The sequence below is a fragment of the Pogonomyrmex barbatus genome, unplaced genomic scaffold (genome assembly GCF_055798465.1).
Source record: "Pogonomyrmex barbatus isolate J1 unplaced genomic scaffold, ASM5579846v1 scaffold8, whole genome shotgun sequence".
NCBI classification, from domain to species: domain Eukaryota; kingdom Metazoa; phylum Arthropoda; class Insecta; order Hymenoptera; family Formicidae; genus Pogonomyrmex; species Pogonomyrmex barbatus.
This window is the reverse complement of record NW_028297182.1, coordinates 2,899,642-2,915,102: the sequence shown is the minus strand read 5'-3', so window position 1 is coordinate 2,915,102 and position 15,461 is coordinate 2,899,642. Positions and strand designations below refer to the sequence as shown.

Sequence of the window (15,461 nt, the reverse complement as noted above, 5' to 3'; positions counted from 1 at the left end):
GCGCTCTCTCGGTGCCGTACGCGTAACGTTCGATTTGCGAGCAACACGCTACGCGACGAGGCTGTAACCCGCAAGAACGCATGCAAGAACGGCCTTGGTAATCGGGTCCGCGTGCCGCCGGTGTGTAGGTGAGCGAATTATGATTAATCATCAATACAATCGAAACGTGCGAAAATAGAATTGCAAGTCAAGTTTTTTCGCTCGAAAGAACGCGCACGCACGAGCGATTCCGAGGTCCATTCACTCTAACGAACTTCGGGGCGTTGACTTCCAGCGCATTCCTGCGGGGCGAATCACGAAAGTTCGTTTCATCGGCCGCGTCTCCGTTTTCAAAACGATTTAACAACAATTTTCACGCGTCGCTCATCAAAGTGCTCCGAGCGACGATGACGACGCGGGAACGTCTCGCCGGGATAACACGTGCGCGTAATTTTTGTACGGCGCTCCTCTTTCGAATCTTCACGCACAAGGACGCGCGCGCGTGTGCACGCACACACAGGCGGATTCGCGAGCGAGCGAGCGAGCGAGCGCGCGCGCGCGCGCGTGTCGTTGCGCAGTGCACAAAAGTAGTGAGAGAGCGCAGGGGGAGAGACGCGCGGTCGACTCCGCGCGAACGAGCGCCGGTAGGGGTGGATGCCCGCCCGGTGCGCGCGCTCTCCGATGCGGCCGACCGATGCGTATGCATCCCCAACGGGCCACGGCTATCTCTAACCGCCGGCAACGTCGTATCGCACGCGATGCGCCCACGAAACGCCGCGCGCCGCGCCGTTCCGCGCCGCACCGCGGCAACCCCGCGTTCGGCTTACTCATCCCCGCGCGTCCGGAGGAGCGCGCGATGATATTCGCGCACACGCGAATGCGCGGGAGATCTGGCACCGCGAGATCTGCGCCGCGCTTTTGCTGCTACGCCGCGGAGAAAAGGATCGGGAGCACGGCCGATTTTCATCTCGCGATCGTGCCGTGCCTCACGGACGTTTGCGAAGGCGTCCTCCCCTCGATCGAATTTTACGTTGGCGTGTCGTGTCTAGCGCGCGTCACGCATGGTGCGTGTGCGCACAATACGAAGCGTTCGATAATAATAAGCGTTTGACGATATATACGTCCTGATGTCTTTTTCTTTTTTTTTTTTTTTTCTCAAACAAAATCGTCCCATTTTTCATTACAGAATATCATCGTTTCGAATTTACTGGTTTATTATCGGACACCCGGTATAGAGGACAGTTAGTCAACACATGCGTGAAGATGATAAATCCCGGCAATAATCCCGCGTGTTGATAAACAACATCGATTACATCCACGATTTCTGTAGTAATGTTATGGATGCAAAAAAATGCTACATATGACATATGTTTGATCTTAGGAAAATATATCGTCATACTTGTCGGCGCATTGTCTTTCGCGCGGATAGAATATCCAAGAGAATAAATCTGCACCGATCAGTGGCCGCTATCGCGCACGCGAGATGCTCACCGGGACACGTGGTGCCCTCTAGACTAATGCCATTGGTATTACCGCGTCGTATTCTAAAGGTCGCGGAGAAGGGGAGGGGGAAGGATAGTAGGGAGAAGGACTGCTGCGAAGTTCTCCGGAACACGCCAAACCAACGCCGAGAGGCATGGGCAAGGCAAGGCAAAGGGAGAGCGTTGCCTGCCGACCGGCATAGAAGGTCTGTGACCTCGGCAATGGCTGTGCCGCGGCGTACGCCGTTCCGGCGTGTACCCGCCATTTGTACCCGTTTCAAAGATGATGTCACGTATGACCATCGTGGGATCTCCCGAAATCGTCGGAACCGCCTCCTCCCAAACGGCACACGTCGTCACCTGTCAGACGCTGTCTTTTTCGGACGCTCGTCGATACGCGCGCGAAACGCTTGATGGCTCCCGCTTGATTGCCGTTCTTTCGCCACCCGGTATATATCGTGCGACGCACACCGGTTATATCTCCCCGGTGTACCGTTTCGGCGAAGCTGATGTCACTGCACTAGGGAGACCCTTAAAACCCGCTACGGAAACCTCCCGCCGCTCCAAATCACGCGCGCGTCTTTTCAGTCGCGATACGCGCGCGACCGCTTATCAACCCCGTCGCTCTCTCATCATCGTTGTCATTCCGTCACGACACCCGGTATGCCGCGTGAGAATCGAAAGAGGCGAGCGTTAATAGCGCGTAGTAAGCCGAGCCGCGCAAAATTGAGGGAAGCGATCGACTGCCGCTACGGTATGGCGCGGCGCGATGCGGCGTAGTGCGGTGCGATGCGGTGCGGTTTCCGAGATCGTGTCTTAAGTGCAGTCGTTAAAGTCACTCGTAAATATTCATGCGCTCATTAGCTTAGACCAAACGGCCTGGCGACGTGCTATCGCGCGAATGCGTACTTAAAGGAATTATTTTCGCCGCGGCCCGACGGCTTATTAATCCGGAATGCTTTGATGGGGCGTCCCTCATCGCGGCGCATTAACGAGATCATGATTGTCTTCTTGGTTCAGGCCGTTATGTTGGAAAATGTTGCGTGTGTTCACCGCTCAACGATCGTGAGACCGTTGATAAGTGATCAGCCACGTCCGATACTCGCCAAGTTGCATCAGCATCCTCAAATTCGTAGACCCACACGAGTCGGAGTAATACTGAGAAAGGGGCGAGATCGATTTTCGGTATGCGTTATTATTTGAGTAAACATAGAAACTCATTAATGATAAAACTTTGAAATCCGATTTCAATGTCCGTTCCACAGCAGCGCTCAATTTACCGTCTACGCTTAAGTCGTTGTAGCTGTGTTGAAAATGCCATCAAATGATTAAAGCTACGGCTAATCCGTTCGTAAATGTACTCCAAATCCCCTTTGGGCGGACGAACGGGTACAATCGTCATTCTATCCGCGTTGAACGCGCATCCGGGGATAAGAGAGATCCGGGTATCGTCCACGGTAATCGTCACTCGGATAGAAAGCGATTACATACAGGTGAAGATGGAAACGTGCGCGCGCGCGCACGCGAACATGAGACCTCGCTCGCTCGTGAGAGATGCCAGTTTCGCGTTGCGTCGCCATCCTTCGCGCTCAAACATGCGATCATCGCGGACCGCGTGGGCTTGTATTCCTCGCTCTCCTCGCGATCAATACCACGTGACCGTATCGTCGTGACCGGCGCGGCGCGGCGCAGCGCTGGCCGATGTAAACAAAGAAACGTGCGCGCGGCGCGGCCGCTGGCTGCCGGCACGGCATCGATTTTCCTCTCCGGCACGGCTCGGCTTGGCGTGACTCCGACGCAGGGTCGTCTTAAGACGCTTGCGAATTAGTGAGATGTCTCGTCGCAATCGTGCATAGACAATGATTCCGCTTGATGACAATTGAAATACAAAGAGACGTAAATAATTACGGAGAAATGTTGAAGATGACATCAATACCGGGATGATGTCAAACGGAGGATTTTTTTCCGATGAATTACACAGCATTGGCGTTATAGTAAAATAAAGAGACAAAACTTAAAAATTTATTCTAATAAGTGGACGCGTTATCTATAAGTGGCTTAATTGAGAAGAGAGAACTTATGAGAGAGAAAGAACTTAACTTAACTCCTAACTAGGAAAATAAAAAAGGAACAATTATTTATTTGAACGGCGAACTAGATCACCGGAAAATGTCACGTTTGGCGTTTCAGAGGGTGGTTAATCAACGGCTACTGTCCATTCAACTCGATGGTTAAAGCAGCCCTGCCGCCAGCGTGCGTTCACGCGCGAGTGCATCCCGGCGCACCAATCGGTGCATTACGGGACGACGTACGACAGAATTATTTGTTAAAATAAATCGCAGTCGTCCGTTATCCCGTTCCCTTTCGTCCTCTTTCGCGAAATTCAGACGTTCGCAGAGTCCAGTCAATCTCCACATCCAGTGCACACCGCTCGTATCGATGATTGTTCATGGCCCCATCACCTTTCTGCTTTCAGGCGAATGCGGCAGTGGTCTTCAAGTGCACTTGGCCAGGCTGCCTGGAAATCAAAGCGACCGTCGCGTGTATCGAGGAACATGTGCGCCAATCACATCTGGGGTAAGTTTATACCTTAGACGTAATACGTGCTTCTTGCGCGTGCATTACGAGGCCGCGCGCGCGAGGTCAAGCTGAGCTCGCAACCGGGGAAAAAAAAGTTGTTGACATTAAATATTTTCCATGGGCCGGGACGCTGACAATCAGTGTCGTCAGCGCTAATATGTACTCTGTAATACATAGAGTTTGCAACTACTCTCTTGTAAAATTAACTGCGATTTATAACACTATTTCGGGGATTTTTGATAAAACCGGGGATTTTTAATAAAATAAAATGATTGTTTGTTTTCGTAAATCTCTAATTTTCTTCTCTTCTTGCGATAATCCAATTTTTCTTTATTGATAGATTTGTTATTTATAAATGCATTGGCGAAATATAACAACAATAATAATTTTATTACAATTTTAATACAATAAAATTGAGTTCAAGAGTCACATGATATAATGTACATAAAAAAGCAGAAATATATTAAAGTTGCGTGTTGACGACTCAGATTAGCAACGATGCATTTAAAAATTTTTAAATATTTTTTTATGCTTAAAGTGTAAATGTTACATAATTAAAGTTACTTGTATGAAATACCTGAAATAAAATCTTGAAAATAAAATAACAATACTAATAAAAATACAAGTAATGTCAATGTATAAGGTAATGTATAAAGATAAAAAATATTAATGAGTTATGCTAATGGAAGCTTGTTGTTGATAAGGTAATAGAAGTTATGTTTATTGCTGTATATATTTGTATATATTTGTTTAAATATAAACAAATAAATAAATAAATGTGTGTGTGTGTGTGTGTGTGTGTGTGTGTGTATTTATACATACAAACGTGTACACACGCTTTCGTAAATCGCATATTCTTCTAATAAATTAAATTCTATACATATTTAAATCAAATCAAATATCAAGGATTATAGATAGATTATATAATAAAATCGTTACGAATATTCTTCATGGTAAACGATAAATGTAATTTCGATCGTTTAGACAAAAGTACTTAGCAATAAGCTATGTATCGAATGCTAAATATTTACTGCTAAATAATTATCATAAATTGTAAATTGCAATACATATCCTATCACGTGCCAAGAAATTGCTCAATTTATTTATCGTATTGTTCATAATAAAAAAAAAAATAAAAAAATATAAAAAAGAATAATATAAAAAAATCGATCAAAATCATTAAGATAATAAATAAAATAAATGTATCAATTGCAATGAGAAATGATGTAGATAGAAAAGCAACGACGGGAGAGGGGAGAGGAAAATTAAATTGCAGAAAATAACGGCTTAAAATATTTTACCGTAAGAAAAAACAGCTTGAAATTTTGCCGTGCCCAATATAGGAGGTAGAAAAGTGAAGAAATAAATAGCGAACTGAGATTGTTTTCGATTTGCAGTCCAAAGAAGTCCAAGGGATGCGACAGCGAGGAGGATGATATGTCCGTTCACGAGGAGGAGTTCTATTACCAGGAAGTTGCCGCGGATCACATGAGCTCACCTCCTACGATGTCTCACCGGGATATGGCGAGACCGCCGCACGAGGATCCGGAGTACCAGAAGCAGCTCCGTCTCGAGACCACTCCCGCCCCGAGTAACTACATCGAGAACGTAATGGTCGGTGTCAGGGAGCCGAGCAACGCGTTTACGATCTCGCAATCGCCGGTAGGTAATCGCGTGGTAGACTGTAAACCGGTACCGTGAAAAATACGACTCCCGCTCTAAATTTGTTCCTTCCTGTGTGTGTGTGTGTGTGTGTGTGTGTTTCAGGGTACGCCGAATAAACACATCAAACTATCCCCGCGGCCATTGCAGGCGTGTCATCAACAGAACATGACAGCGTCCACGGGCAAGCCGTCCTCCCCGCGGCGAACTCGCAGCGACGTTAAAAAGTGTCGCAAGATCTACGGTATGGATGCACGTGACCTCTGGTGCACTCAGTGCAGGTGGAAGAAGGCTTGCACCCGTTTCTGCAGCGACTAGGCCAAGCGTCCGCCCCGTTCGTACGTCCGTGGGCGGAAACCCTTGTCGAGTCGACCCCAGAGTTTGCCAATGCTACGTTGAACGTTAACACCAACTGCCAAATGCCAATCACCGTCGAAGATACCGGCGTTGAAAAAAAAGACTCCCCACATTCGGAGCATAAGAAACGCGCGAAATATCCGCCAATTATCCGCCGGTTCTAGCGAAAGGGGGTTACCCTACGAGTTATTCCAGCACGTATGTACGTGCCGGTAAAACGGCTCTCCGATGAAAGAGCAAAATGCGAAACTCGTAAAAGTAGCATCTCATTCTCTTCTGTCAATCTTTCCGAGACGACATGCACGAGTTTCGAAGAGGCACGTCACTTTCGCGATTATTACAGTTGACGGATAGTTCTAAAGATCCGATATTCGTGCATGATGTAACATCTTTCTAGTGCTCATAGAGGAAGTTAACGACGTAAGATTTATCTGAACGACTTCCGCCCGTTCGTATTTTGCACTTGGCAAACTCCGACCGGGTCCCTTAATCGCAACGAGGGACTTTTCGATTAATAGATAGCGAATAACCGGCGTGCGGGGCGAGGCGACCTCAAAACCATTGTTGCACTCACTCGCTCCCATCTCGCCTGACAAAGAGAACCTTTTGGTTCGGTACGAATGAGATACGCACTCGCACTCGGAGCGAGCAAGCATGTTCTTCGAAGTGCTGATTCCCGAACCGCCTCTTAGGTCATTGCAATAGATCTTCCTTCTTCCGCCGAAGAGCGCGAACGTTAACGCGCTCTCGGTAATGATGGAACTGAAGGCGCCGCGTCGAATCCTCAGGGATTCGAGAACGATGATCCCTGGGGAACGAGCGATCGAGTCTAACGGACGAAGGGAGGACCGGCGAATCGATGCTCGGTCTGACCCGATGTTCAATGCTAAAACGAACGCAGACAAGCAAGATTGGTAAGTCTCGCGTGGTACAGAGCTGCTAATTGTGATATTGTATCTAAATTTATTGGATCTGCCGCGAATCGAGCAGGAGAGCGCAAAGGCGCGAAGAAATGAGAGGAGAAAAAAAAAAGAGGAAACCAAAATTTTATACACCAATTATACTGCCAGATAAATAATTCAAAAAAAAAAAAAATTGTTGTTCAAGCCTCTCTTTCGCGCGTTAAAGAGGCACTATATGTTGTGCACGGCATGCGTCGCCGTATACAATCGGGCTTAGCCTTGTTAGCCTTCTGACGACCTAAGACCGTGTTCGCCAACAAAGGAGCTGCACGCGCGTATTGGGGGTAGGCTACGCAGTTGAATCGATCGATCTAAGATTTAATGAAGGCTTCGCTCCAGATCGTACATTCACACACACACACACACACACACCACACACACCACACACACACACACACACACACACACACACACACACACACACACGTACACACATATCTCATATATATATATATATATATATATATATATATATATATATACTTACATATACCATACTTACGTCGCGCGCGCGAAGAAAAATGACATCACATTTATATAGTTTACACTTCTTCACTCATGCTCCTTTCTCACTTTGGGCCGTTCGCGGGATGATTTATCGAATCGATTATTTCGAAGTACATTTGATCTCGATAATTTTTCTAATGTAACGATAACGAATAGACTTTTGCAAATTTTATACGTTGACGAATTTCATGATACAAACTGTGCAACTCGTGTTCTGAAAAGATTCAGTGTTAAAGGCTCCCGATCTTTCATCGTAATCGATTGGATTATGTCGAAACGAATTTTCGACTTTTTTTCGAAAATCATATTCTTACTTTCTCTAAGTCAAAAAAAATCTATTTGAATATAATTCGTATTATATAGATTAAAATACAATTGTTACTTATGTTATGTGTATATGTACTTATTGTTTGTAGACATGTATAAACAATATGTATATATATATATATATATATATATATATTTATTTATAAATTTCGTATATGTTAAATATACTATTTATAAAATTATTTTAACTATCTTTATATAAAATGTTGCACTGTTAAATTAAAATTTTTTATTAAAAAATTAATAATTAAATGTATATAAAATTCAAAAAAATTTTATATATTCTTACGTTTTTGTGTAGTCGAATTCAGCTGGTGTGAGGAGTAAGGAGCCTTAAACTTTTAATGCAATAAATGACAAAAATATTTCATATTTGATGGAAGAAAATCGGTGAGATGTCGCAACATATGCTATATTAAAAGAATTTCATAAAAAGCGACACTCGTCAATAAAAGTTTCTTCCAATTTCGTTGTTCGTACGTTAGTATAATTATCTTGTATATTTAGTATAATTATATCTTGTATATTATGTCACTTGTATATTACGTATATTGTATAGTCTCTCGTTTTTTTTATAATTATGAACATAATGTATTAAGAATTAGCATATTGCTGTTGTTTATTAATAATCAAGACACGGAGGTTTGGATTTTATTAGTATAATAAGTGTCAATTCTGTTGATGGATTGCGCTAACTCAAACTCGATGAATGATTCGAGAGTATACCTCGGAAAGAGATCGATAATTCTCGATTTGTACCTTTGTGTTCAAAAGCATCGCGTTGTCAGTATTTCCCGACTTTTTATCAATATCATATCGTATTATCTATACTTTTTTAAAAAATAAAATCATGATTTTTTTTTAAATTACTACTAACAATTGCTATTTAACGCAATGTTGTCGTCGCACAGAAAAGATTTGTTTCTTTTTATATAAATTCGAATAATCTATTCGAAAAACTTGTTCTATTTTATGTGTTTACTCAAATAATAATTATAGTGTTCATGTGAGTTGATGTGCTGTTGAAATCTTGATCATCGTCAATTTTTTACACTCGTAATGTCGTATTCGCAATCATGTATAAAAGTCGTTATGAAGTACTTGAAAGATAGAATTACAAGACATACCGTTACAGATAGCATAAAGAGTAATTGCCGTCCATGTAGGTTTCTTATTACTGTCAAAATTGTTACGCTCGATTATATAGACACAATTTACCGAGGACAATATGCAAACGGAAACTGCTAAAAAGTGATATTATCATTTAATACTTAATTATTAATATGACTTTTCTGCTGTCATTTTATTCTATGCGATCTGTACATATAATATTGACAAGTGCGGCGATAACATTGAAACTTTTAATACCGAAGAGAAATTACTTGTAAAATCTTACAAGGTTTATAAATTTTATATATAGTTTTATCATTACAATTTTTTTATGTCTAATTCTTCTTTAAATTTCAGCATTTTTTCTATTTATATTTTTAATCATGTCTTTGAACGTACAATTGGCAGCAGATATGGCTTCATTCTGATTAAGTTTCAAATTAGTTACATCAATATAAGGGTTGTATTTAATAAAATAATATTTGATAAAAGTTTGAATATTAAGAAATAAATAATGAATTATATAGCTATAAATTGAAGGAAAGCTGAAAGCTGAAACTAAAAGAATAATTTTAAATTTTTTGATCAACGTAATCATAAACGCACGAATCTAAGTTCGTTTGATGTGAAGACATATGTGACGTCAAGTGTACCGAACTTTAAGGAAGCGTCAAAACAAAAATCAATTCACGAAACAGCAAATGATGCGTTGGGGATCGCTTTACATTTCGCGATAATAATTCAATAATTCTCTTAGCTAATAATCTTATAAACTTCCACCAACTTCGTTAAATGCGGCGCGAGATCGTATCTCTGCGTCGCAAAACACACACACACACACACACACACACACACACACGCGCGCGCGCGCGCGCGCGCGCGCGCAGCAATAAATTTCCGATGGTCTCTCAGAAATTCGTATGATTTATTGTTGATCCCACTTTGCACAGTGCACACAAAACGACAGATCGCGTGTTGGGACGACGAGTGTCTCACGACAGGAGTATCGCGTTGAAGAGAATTTTGGCGGACAATACCGATCCGGTGGGATGGCACTTCGCGAATGTTTAAACAAGTACAAGTTCATTAACTGTGCCATTACGTATGCCAAATATTCTCTCTGATTCACCCTCGCGCCTTGTGTAAAGAACAAGCGAGAAAGACAGGAACCCTTCCCTTCCTCTTCTGCGAGAAGGGAAAATAATCTCGTTGACGCGAAGCAAGAGGGGGTTGGGGAAAGGCGAGGGGGAGGTGGGGAGGGGAGGGGGCGAGGTTGAAACCGGGCAAGGAGTTTCAAACATTCGTAACGAAAGCTTTACAGACTTAAAGATACCTCAGGTTTATTTCGTACAGAACGTACAGCACCCCGCGTCGTCTTGTCCAAAGCGACCGACCTCTGTCGAGACGCATTCTCTTTTTGCATTGTTTTCAAATCGCCTCGATCGAAACGAGCGATCCACGGTCCATCCGTCGCTTTGGTCTGGATGATCGACTGACGAACACCGAATGTTACAAAATAATATTTCTCTCTCTCTCTCTCTCTCTCTCTCTCTCTCTCTCTATATATATATATATATATCTCTATCTCTATCTCTATCTCTATCTCTATCTCTCTATCTCGCGATATTAATGTCAATATTTAGTTAAAGCTCACGCTGCGACGAGCCGTCGCGGTGATTTGGGACACCGTGTAATATACATTAGACGAATTGCACCGCGGCAATTTAGTACGGCAGCCTGAGACCGGACTTCTCGAGATCGCGCGTCGCGATCGCATCCGCCGCGCGGCCTACTAAACCAGACAAGCAATCCCCATCGGCGACGAGCAACGTGGACCCGTCGTCGACCCGCTCGGGATGATGAATCTTGTCATCGGTTGATCGACCGGAGCGTTCGCGTTCGGGAACCCGATACATCGAGTTCGGAAATCGCGTTTCTTTCCTCTCACGAAGTCAGCTGCTGCATGTGCACATATACAATATATAAAAAAATATATATATATATATATATAAAATATATATTATATTTATATATATATAAATTTTATATATATATAAATTATATAAAAAACACACACACACACACATATATATATATATATATGTGTGTGTGTGTGTGTGTGTGTATGTTTTTTTGCGGTGATCATCACGAATTTCCCGATTCCCAATCAGATCAATATCGGGCTTTCGATCGATTCGACGGGCGGGCCAGTCATTATGCGAGCGATTGTGTGGCCGGAGGGTGGAAACGGATCATCCCGTTATTCGGGATCAGAAGAGAATACCCTATCGATACACAACGATCGCTCCGCACGGGGGGATGAGAGGGTGGGTGGGAAGGGGAGAGATGATTACCGATACGAAGCTCTGTCCAGCACGTTTGCCGAGATACCGAAAGAAGGATTTATGTCGCAGGTTAGAAAGCTAATGGCCGGGATTATCATACCAAAACGGATCTCATATCGATTTAATGAAGTGTAATTTTTTTTTTTCACACAGTATGTACGGCCGAGCTCCATTGCCGATCGGCGGCGTCGCCGTACTTCAGATTGTATCGTGAAGAAAATTGTTAGTGACGCGAACGGTAGAATCTGCTGTACGCGACGCGGGAGGGGATGTTTTTTAACGGAGGGTGATTTTTTTTTTTTGAAAAGTTCGTATTTAGCCTACTTGGCTTTTATCGTTGGCTTCTTCGCGCTCGGCCGGTCGTACAACGCGAAGACATATTATTATTAATATTATATTATATATTATATATTATATATTATATTATTATTATTATTATTATTATTATTAATTTTTATTAATTATTATTAAAAATTATTATTGCATTCATCGTCGTCGTCATCTTCATCTTAACCCTTAACATAATGATAGCGTCACTCACCGTATGTTAAGTAATTGTTAAAGCGCGAAATCTTTATTAATATTACGTTAGATGAACCGTTAAATATATATTGCCCCGCGCGTTAAGTGGGTACTTTCTGGATGGATCGCGCGTTCGGAGTGATCTAAAAACATCGAGCAGACCATGAGAGATCAGAACAATCTCGCAAGACGTGCAACCAGCGACCCTAATCATTCTTAATGTCCGTATAATCGCCGCGTATAATTGTTGCAAAGAAGCTTCTATTTATCAATAATGCGTACAATTATAAACGCTGTGATTATGTCGCATTATTTCACACACGATTATTCTAACGTATATGACTGAGAATTTACGACGCAAACACGTTGATTACGTTTAAGTGTAAATTTTATCGTTAAGAGACATCGTAATAAAGCTATCTAACAAAATCAAGTACATCAAGTTATTGATTCATCTCACTGTTAAAAGAGTTTACGTGATCTTCTTTCTCTCTCTTTTTCTCACGTTGAAAATTGTGATCGCACGAACGCGCGCGATATTTATACGCGTTTCGCAAACTTGGCAGAGTTGTTCAAGAACTCGTCTGATTTACTTACATTGATAAACATACATTTGCTTGTACGGAGGATCGACGCGAAAACTTGGATATTTGAAAGAAAAGAAGGAAGCAAGAAGGCGTGAAAAAAAAAAAGACGATGCCAATCGCGCGTCTTGATCTTCATCTCGGTCAGGATCGTGATCGCGAAAATTGTATTCCAGATTCGTCAGGTAATTTTCCCGCTGCTCGATTAAGACGTCGGATTTTTTGAATCGACGCGCGAACGATCCAGACGATACATCGCAAGTCCGCGATATTTTGTAGTAACGAGTACTTTATGTTTCCGTTATTTTCTTTTTTCGGATATGCGCCGTAGTATCTCACAATGGTGCAATCTCTTGCTCAATGCATATGCACACAACACACACACACACACACACACACACACACACACACACACACACACACACACACACATCGACGGACTCGCGTCTGTCGCGTGCAGATATCACCAAAAGGTAGTTCATCGCCGTTCGTCGTCGAGTACCCCTCGGCTACTCGCCCGACATAATGAGACATAATCGCAGCTTCATTTTCTCGTGTCGCCGCGTAAATCTTTACACTAGATACCGTACATAGCGTATAGCTAACTTCGAACACCCGTTTTACGCGAGTATAAATATATATTTCAGATCCGCAAGCGGATCGCGCGAGCGGGGCGAGCTTGTCGATCCCGCCAGGCCCGTCCGCGCGCCAAAGTCGCGATTTTACAAAGATCGTTAAGCTCTTTCGTAGATGATTTCTATGCGATTTACAAGAAGAGGCGCGCGCAGCACAACGCGGGCGCAGCCGCGAGATCAATTCGCCACGTGAAAATGCATATCTTGCGAATGTTGGATCATCTCGCCGTTGAATCAAACGTTGCGTCCCGAGACGCGCCGCCGCCGCCGCCGCCGTCGCCGCCGCCGCTCCTCGGACGCGTGAACGCATCGCGACCGTGCTTTTACAACACGGGTTGATGCCCGTTCACGGAGATCACTATACTGCCGAATCTTTGTATTTTATCCGTTCGTCGAAGTTTCTTGTTCTTGTCCGAGCGTGTATACGAGTCGCGCGCGCGCGCGCGCGCGCATGCGCGCGCGTGCACGTCTCAAGAAAACGAAGCGGCCGCCAAAAGTCAACAAAGTACAAGAACAACCCGTGCGCCGCATACGTTACGATAAATTGTCCATTTCTATTAATGTAGATTAACCTTAACCTCGATTTAACCTACCTTCTTTTCCCTGTCTAACTCATGAAAGATTGAAAAAAGATAAAAAATTAAAAAAAAAAAAAAGATAGAGGTAAATTTAAACCGAGACAAGTTTAATTTACATCGGTGGGGGTGGACAAAAGGGAATAATCGCGCGTGCGAATTGCGTGCGCGCGACGACTCGGTACGAGGGATAAAATCGTGTTCGTGTATAGTGTCGAGAGAGATCCCGGATCCCGCGCGGAGGATCCTCAGCGGAGTCGTTTCGAAACGTCTGTCCCTGCAAGCTAGCGTCTGTCTCGCCGACGAGTGAAAACGTTGTCGCACCGTTTAAGAAACCTAAATAGTAGCGTCTCAAGTATGTTAACCGAATACCGTATAGGAGAATAAAGTAAAATAAAAAAAAAAAAATAATAGGAAGCGAGGACGCGCGCGCGCGCGCGCGCGCGCGCACGCCAAGATTGTAACTGCTGTAACTGCTGTAAATTGCCTTCTTGCGAAAAACCTGGCATTCTCCGGCGCGTATGATTAAGCCGGTAGCGTAGTTTATCACTGTAGCCGGCCGTAGGCCGGGGAACCGCATAACTGCACCGCCGTTAACTGAATATAGAGAACGTACCGTACAGCTAAAAAAAAAAAAAAAGAGAAATCCGTGTATATAACGTAAAACAAGCAAGGTAGTGTATTGTACGGTGTAAAGTCGTCGCGCAAGCTCCTTTAGAGAAAACCCCAGATTTGATATTTTCTCTCTCTCTCTCTCTCTCTCTCTCTCTCTCTCTCTCTCTTTTTTTTTTCGCTGTACACATCGCATCGAGAGCGTTTAACGCGCGTCTCGCGCAATACGCGCGTCGCACGCGCGCGATTTAATGGTTATTAATCAATTAATAACTATTAATAGTTAGTATCATTGTATCACGGGGAATCTGTAAAGATTCGTGCCGCGAAATTGAGCGCCGCCGATCCCGCGCTTGCAACGAGATAGATTTGGAAATTTGGAAATTTTTCACGAAAGTAATTCACGTATCCGGAACGACGAGGGGTAAATTTGAAAATTTGAAAACAAAGAAAAAGATTTTTTTAGAGCTCTATTAAAAGTTTTCGCGGCTCGGAAATGTATCGTCATCTCACGGCACGAGTCTCACGTCAATTTTCTCCCGGCGCAATTGTTATCTTTTGCGAAAGTTACAAGTTACGTCGCTGATAGCACTTACGATCGCATACTCCCACTACGCATACTCGTACGTGACAATAGAATACTTTGCCGCCGATGAACGATTCAGACTTGTCCGTTCTTCATTTCGTCGACGAATTAATCGATTTGCCGAGTCTCGTGGCGCAACCTTCGACGACGAATGTCTTTAAGATTTTTGCGAACAGACGAGAGAGAACAGAGATTTCGCCTGCGCGTCCCGAGGTTCGGGCGAATATTCTGGGTTTATAAATATAATGATTACAGTTTCGTTTGAAACAAAGACAAAGAAAAAGAACAAAGATATACTTTGTATTTTTCCGAAGAATTGTCCCTCTGTCTCTATGCTAAGAAATCATTATCTCGCCAAGCAACTTTTCGTAATAAAATCTATGCGAAGGTCAGCATGAGTATTTGAATCGATTATCTCCTGCATCGCCGATGGCGGGTTTTGCCGCTACCGTGAATGTGAAATTATTGACAATGCAAAACCGATTTTTTTGCGACTCTTGCAAAAAAAAAAAACATTCCTGCTCCCGTACATCCCTGCTGTCGCACTTTGCGTAGATGTAAAACGGCTATTACGATTTCCATATGGTTTACGGCAAAATTACTTAATAGCGATATAAAATTCTCAGGATATCGTTGA

At 43.4% G+C, this 15,461-nt stretch overlaps 1 protein-coding gene across 1 annotated transcript in view; it reads left to right on the top strand.

Moving 5' to 3' along the window:
* The window catches only part of Glut4EF (Glucose transporter 4 enhancer factor), an 87,388-nt gene extending 72,172 nt beyond the window's left edge, over positions 1-15,216 (top strand). The window contains exons 6-8 of the mRNA XM_089084276.1: positions 3,937-4,037; positions 5,438-5,702; positions 5,808-15,216. Of these exons, the coding sequence (XP_088940402.1) occupies positions 3,937-4,037; positions 5,438-5,702; positions 5,808-6,020 (579 nt within the window). The 3' untranslated portion in view covers positions 6,021-15,216. The remainder of the gene's footprint in view (positions 1-3,936; positions 4,038-5,437; positions 5,703-5,807) is intronic.
* Positions 15,217-15,461: the final 245 nt, after the last annotated feature.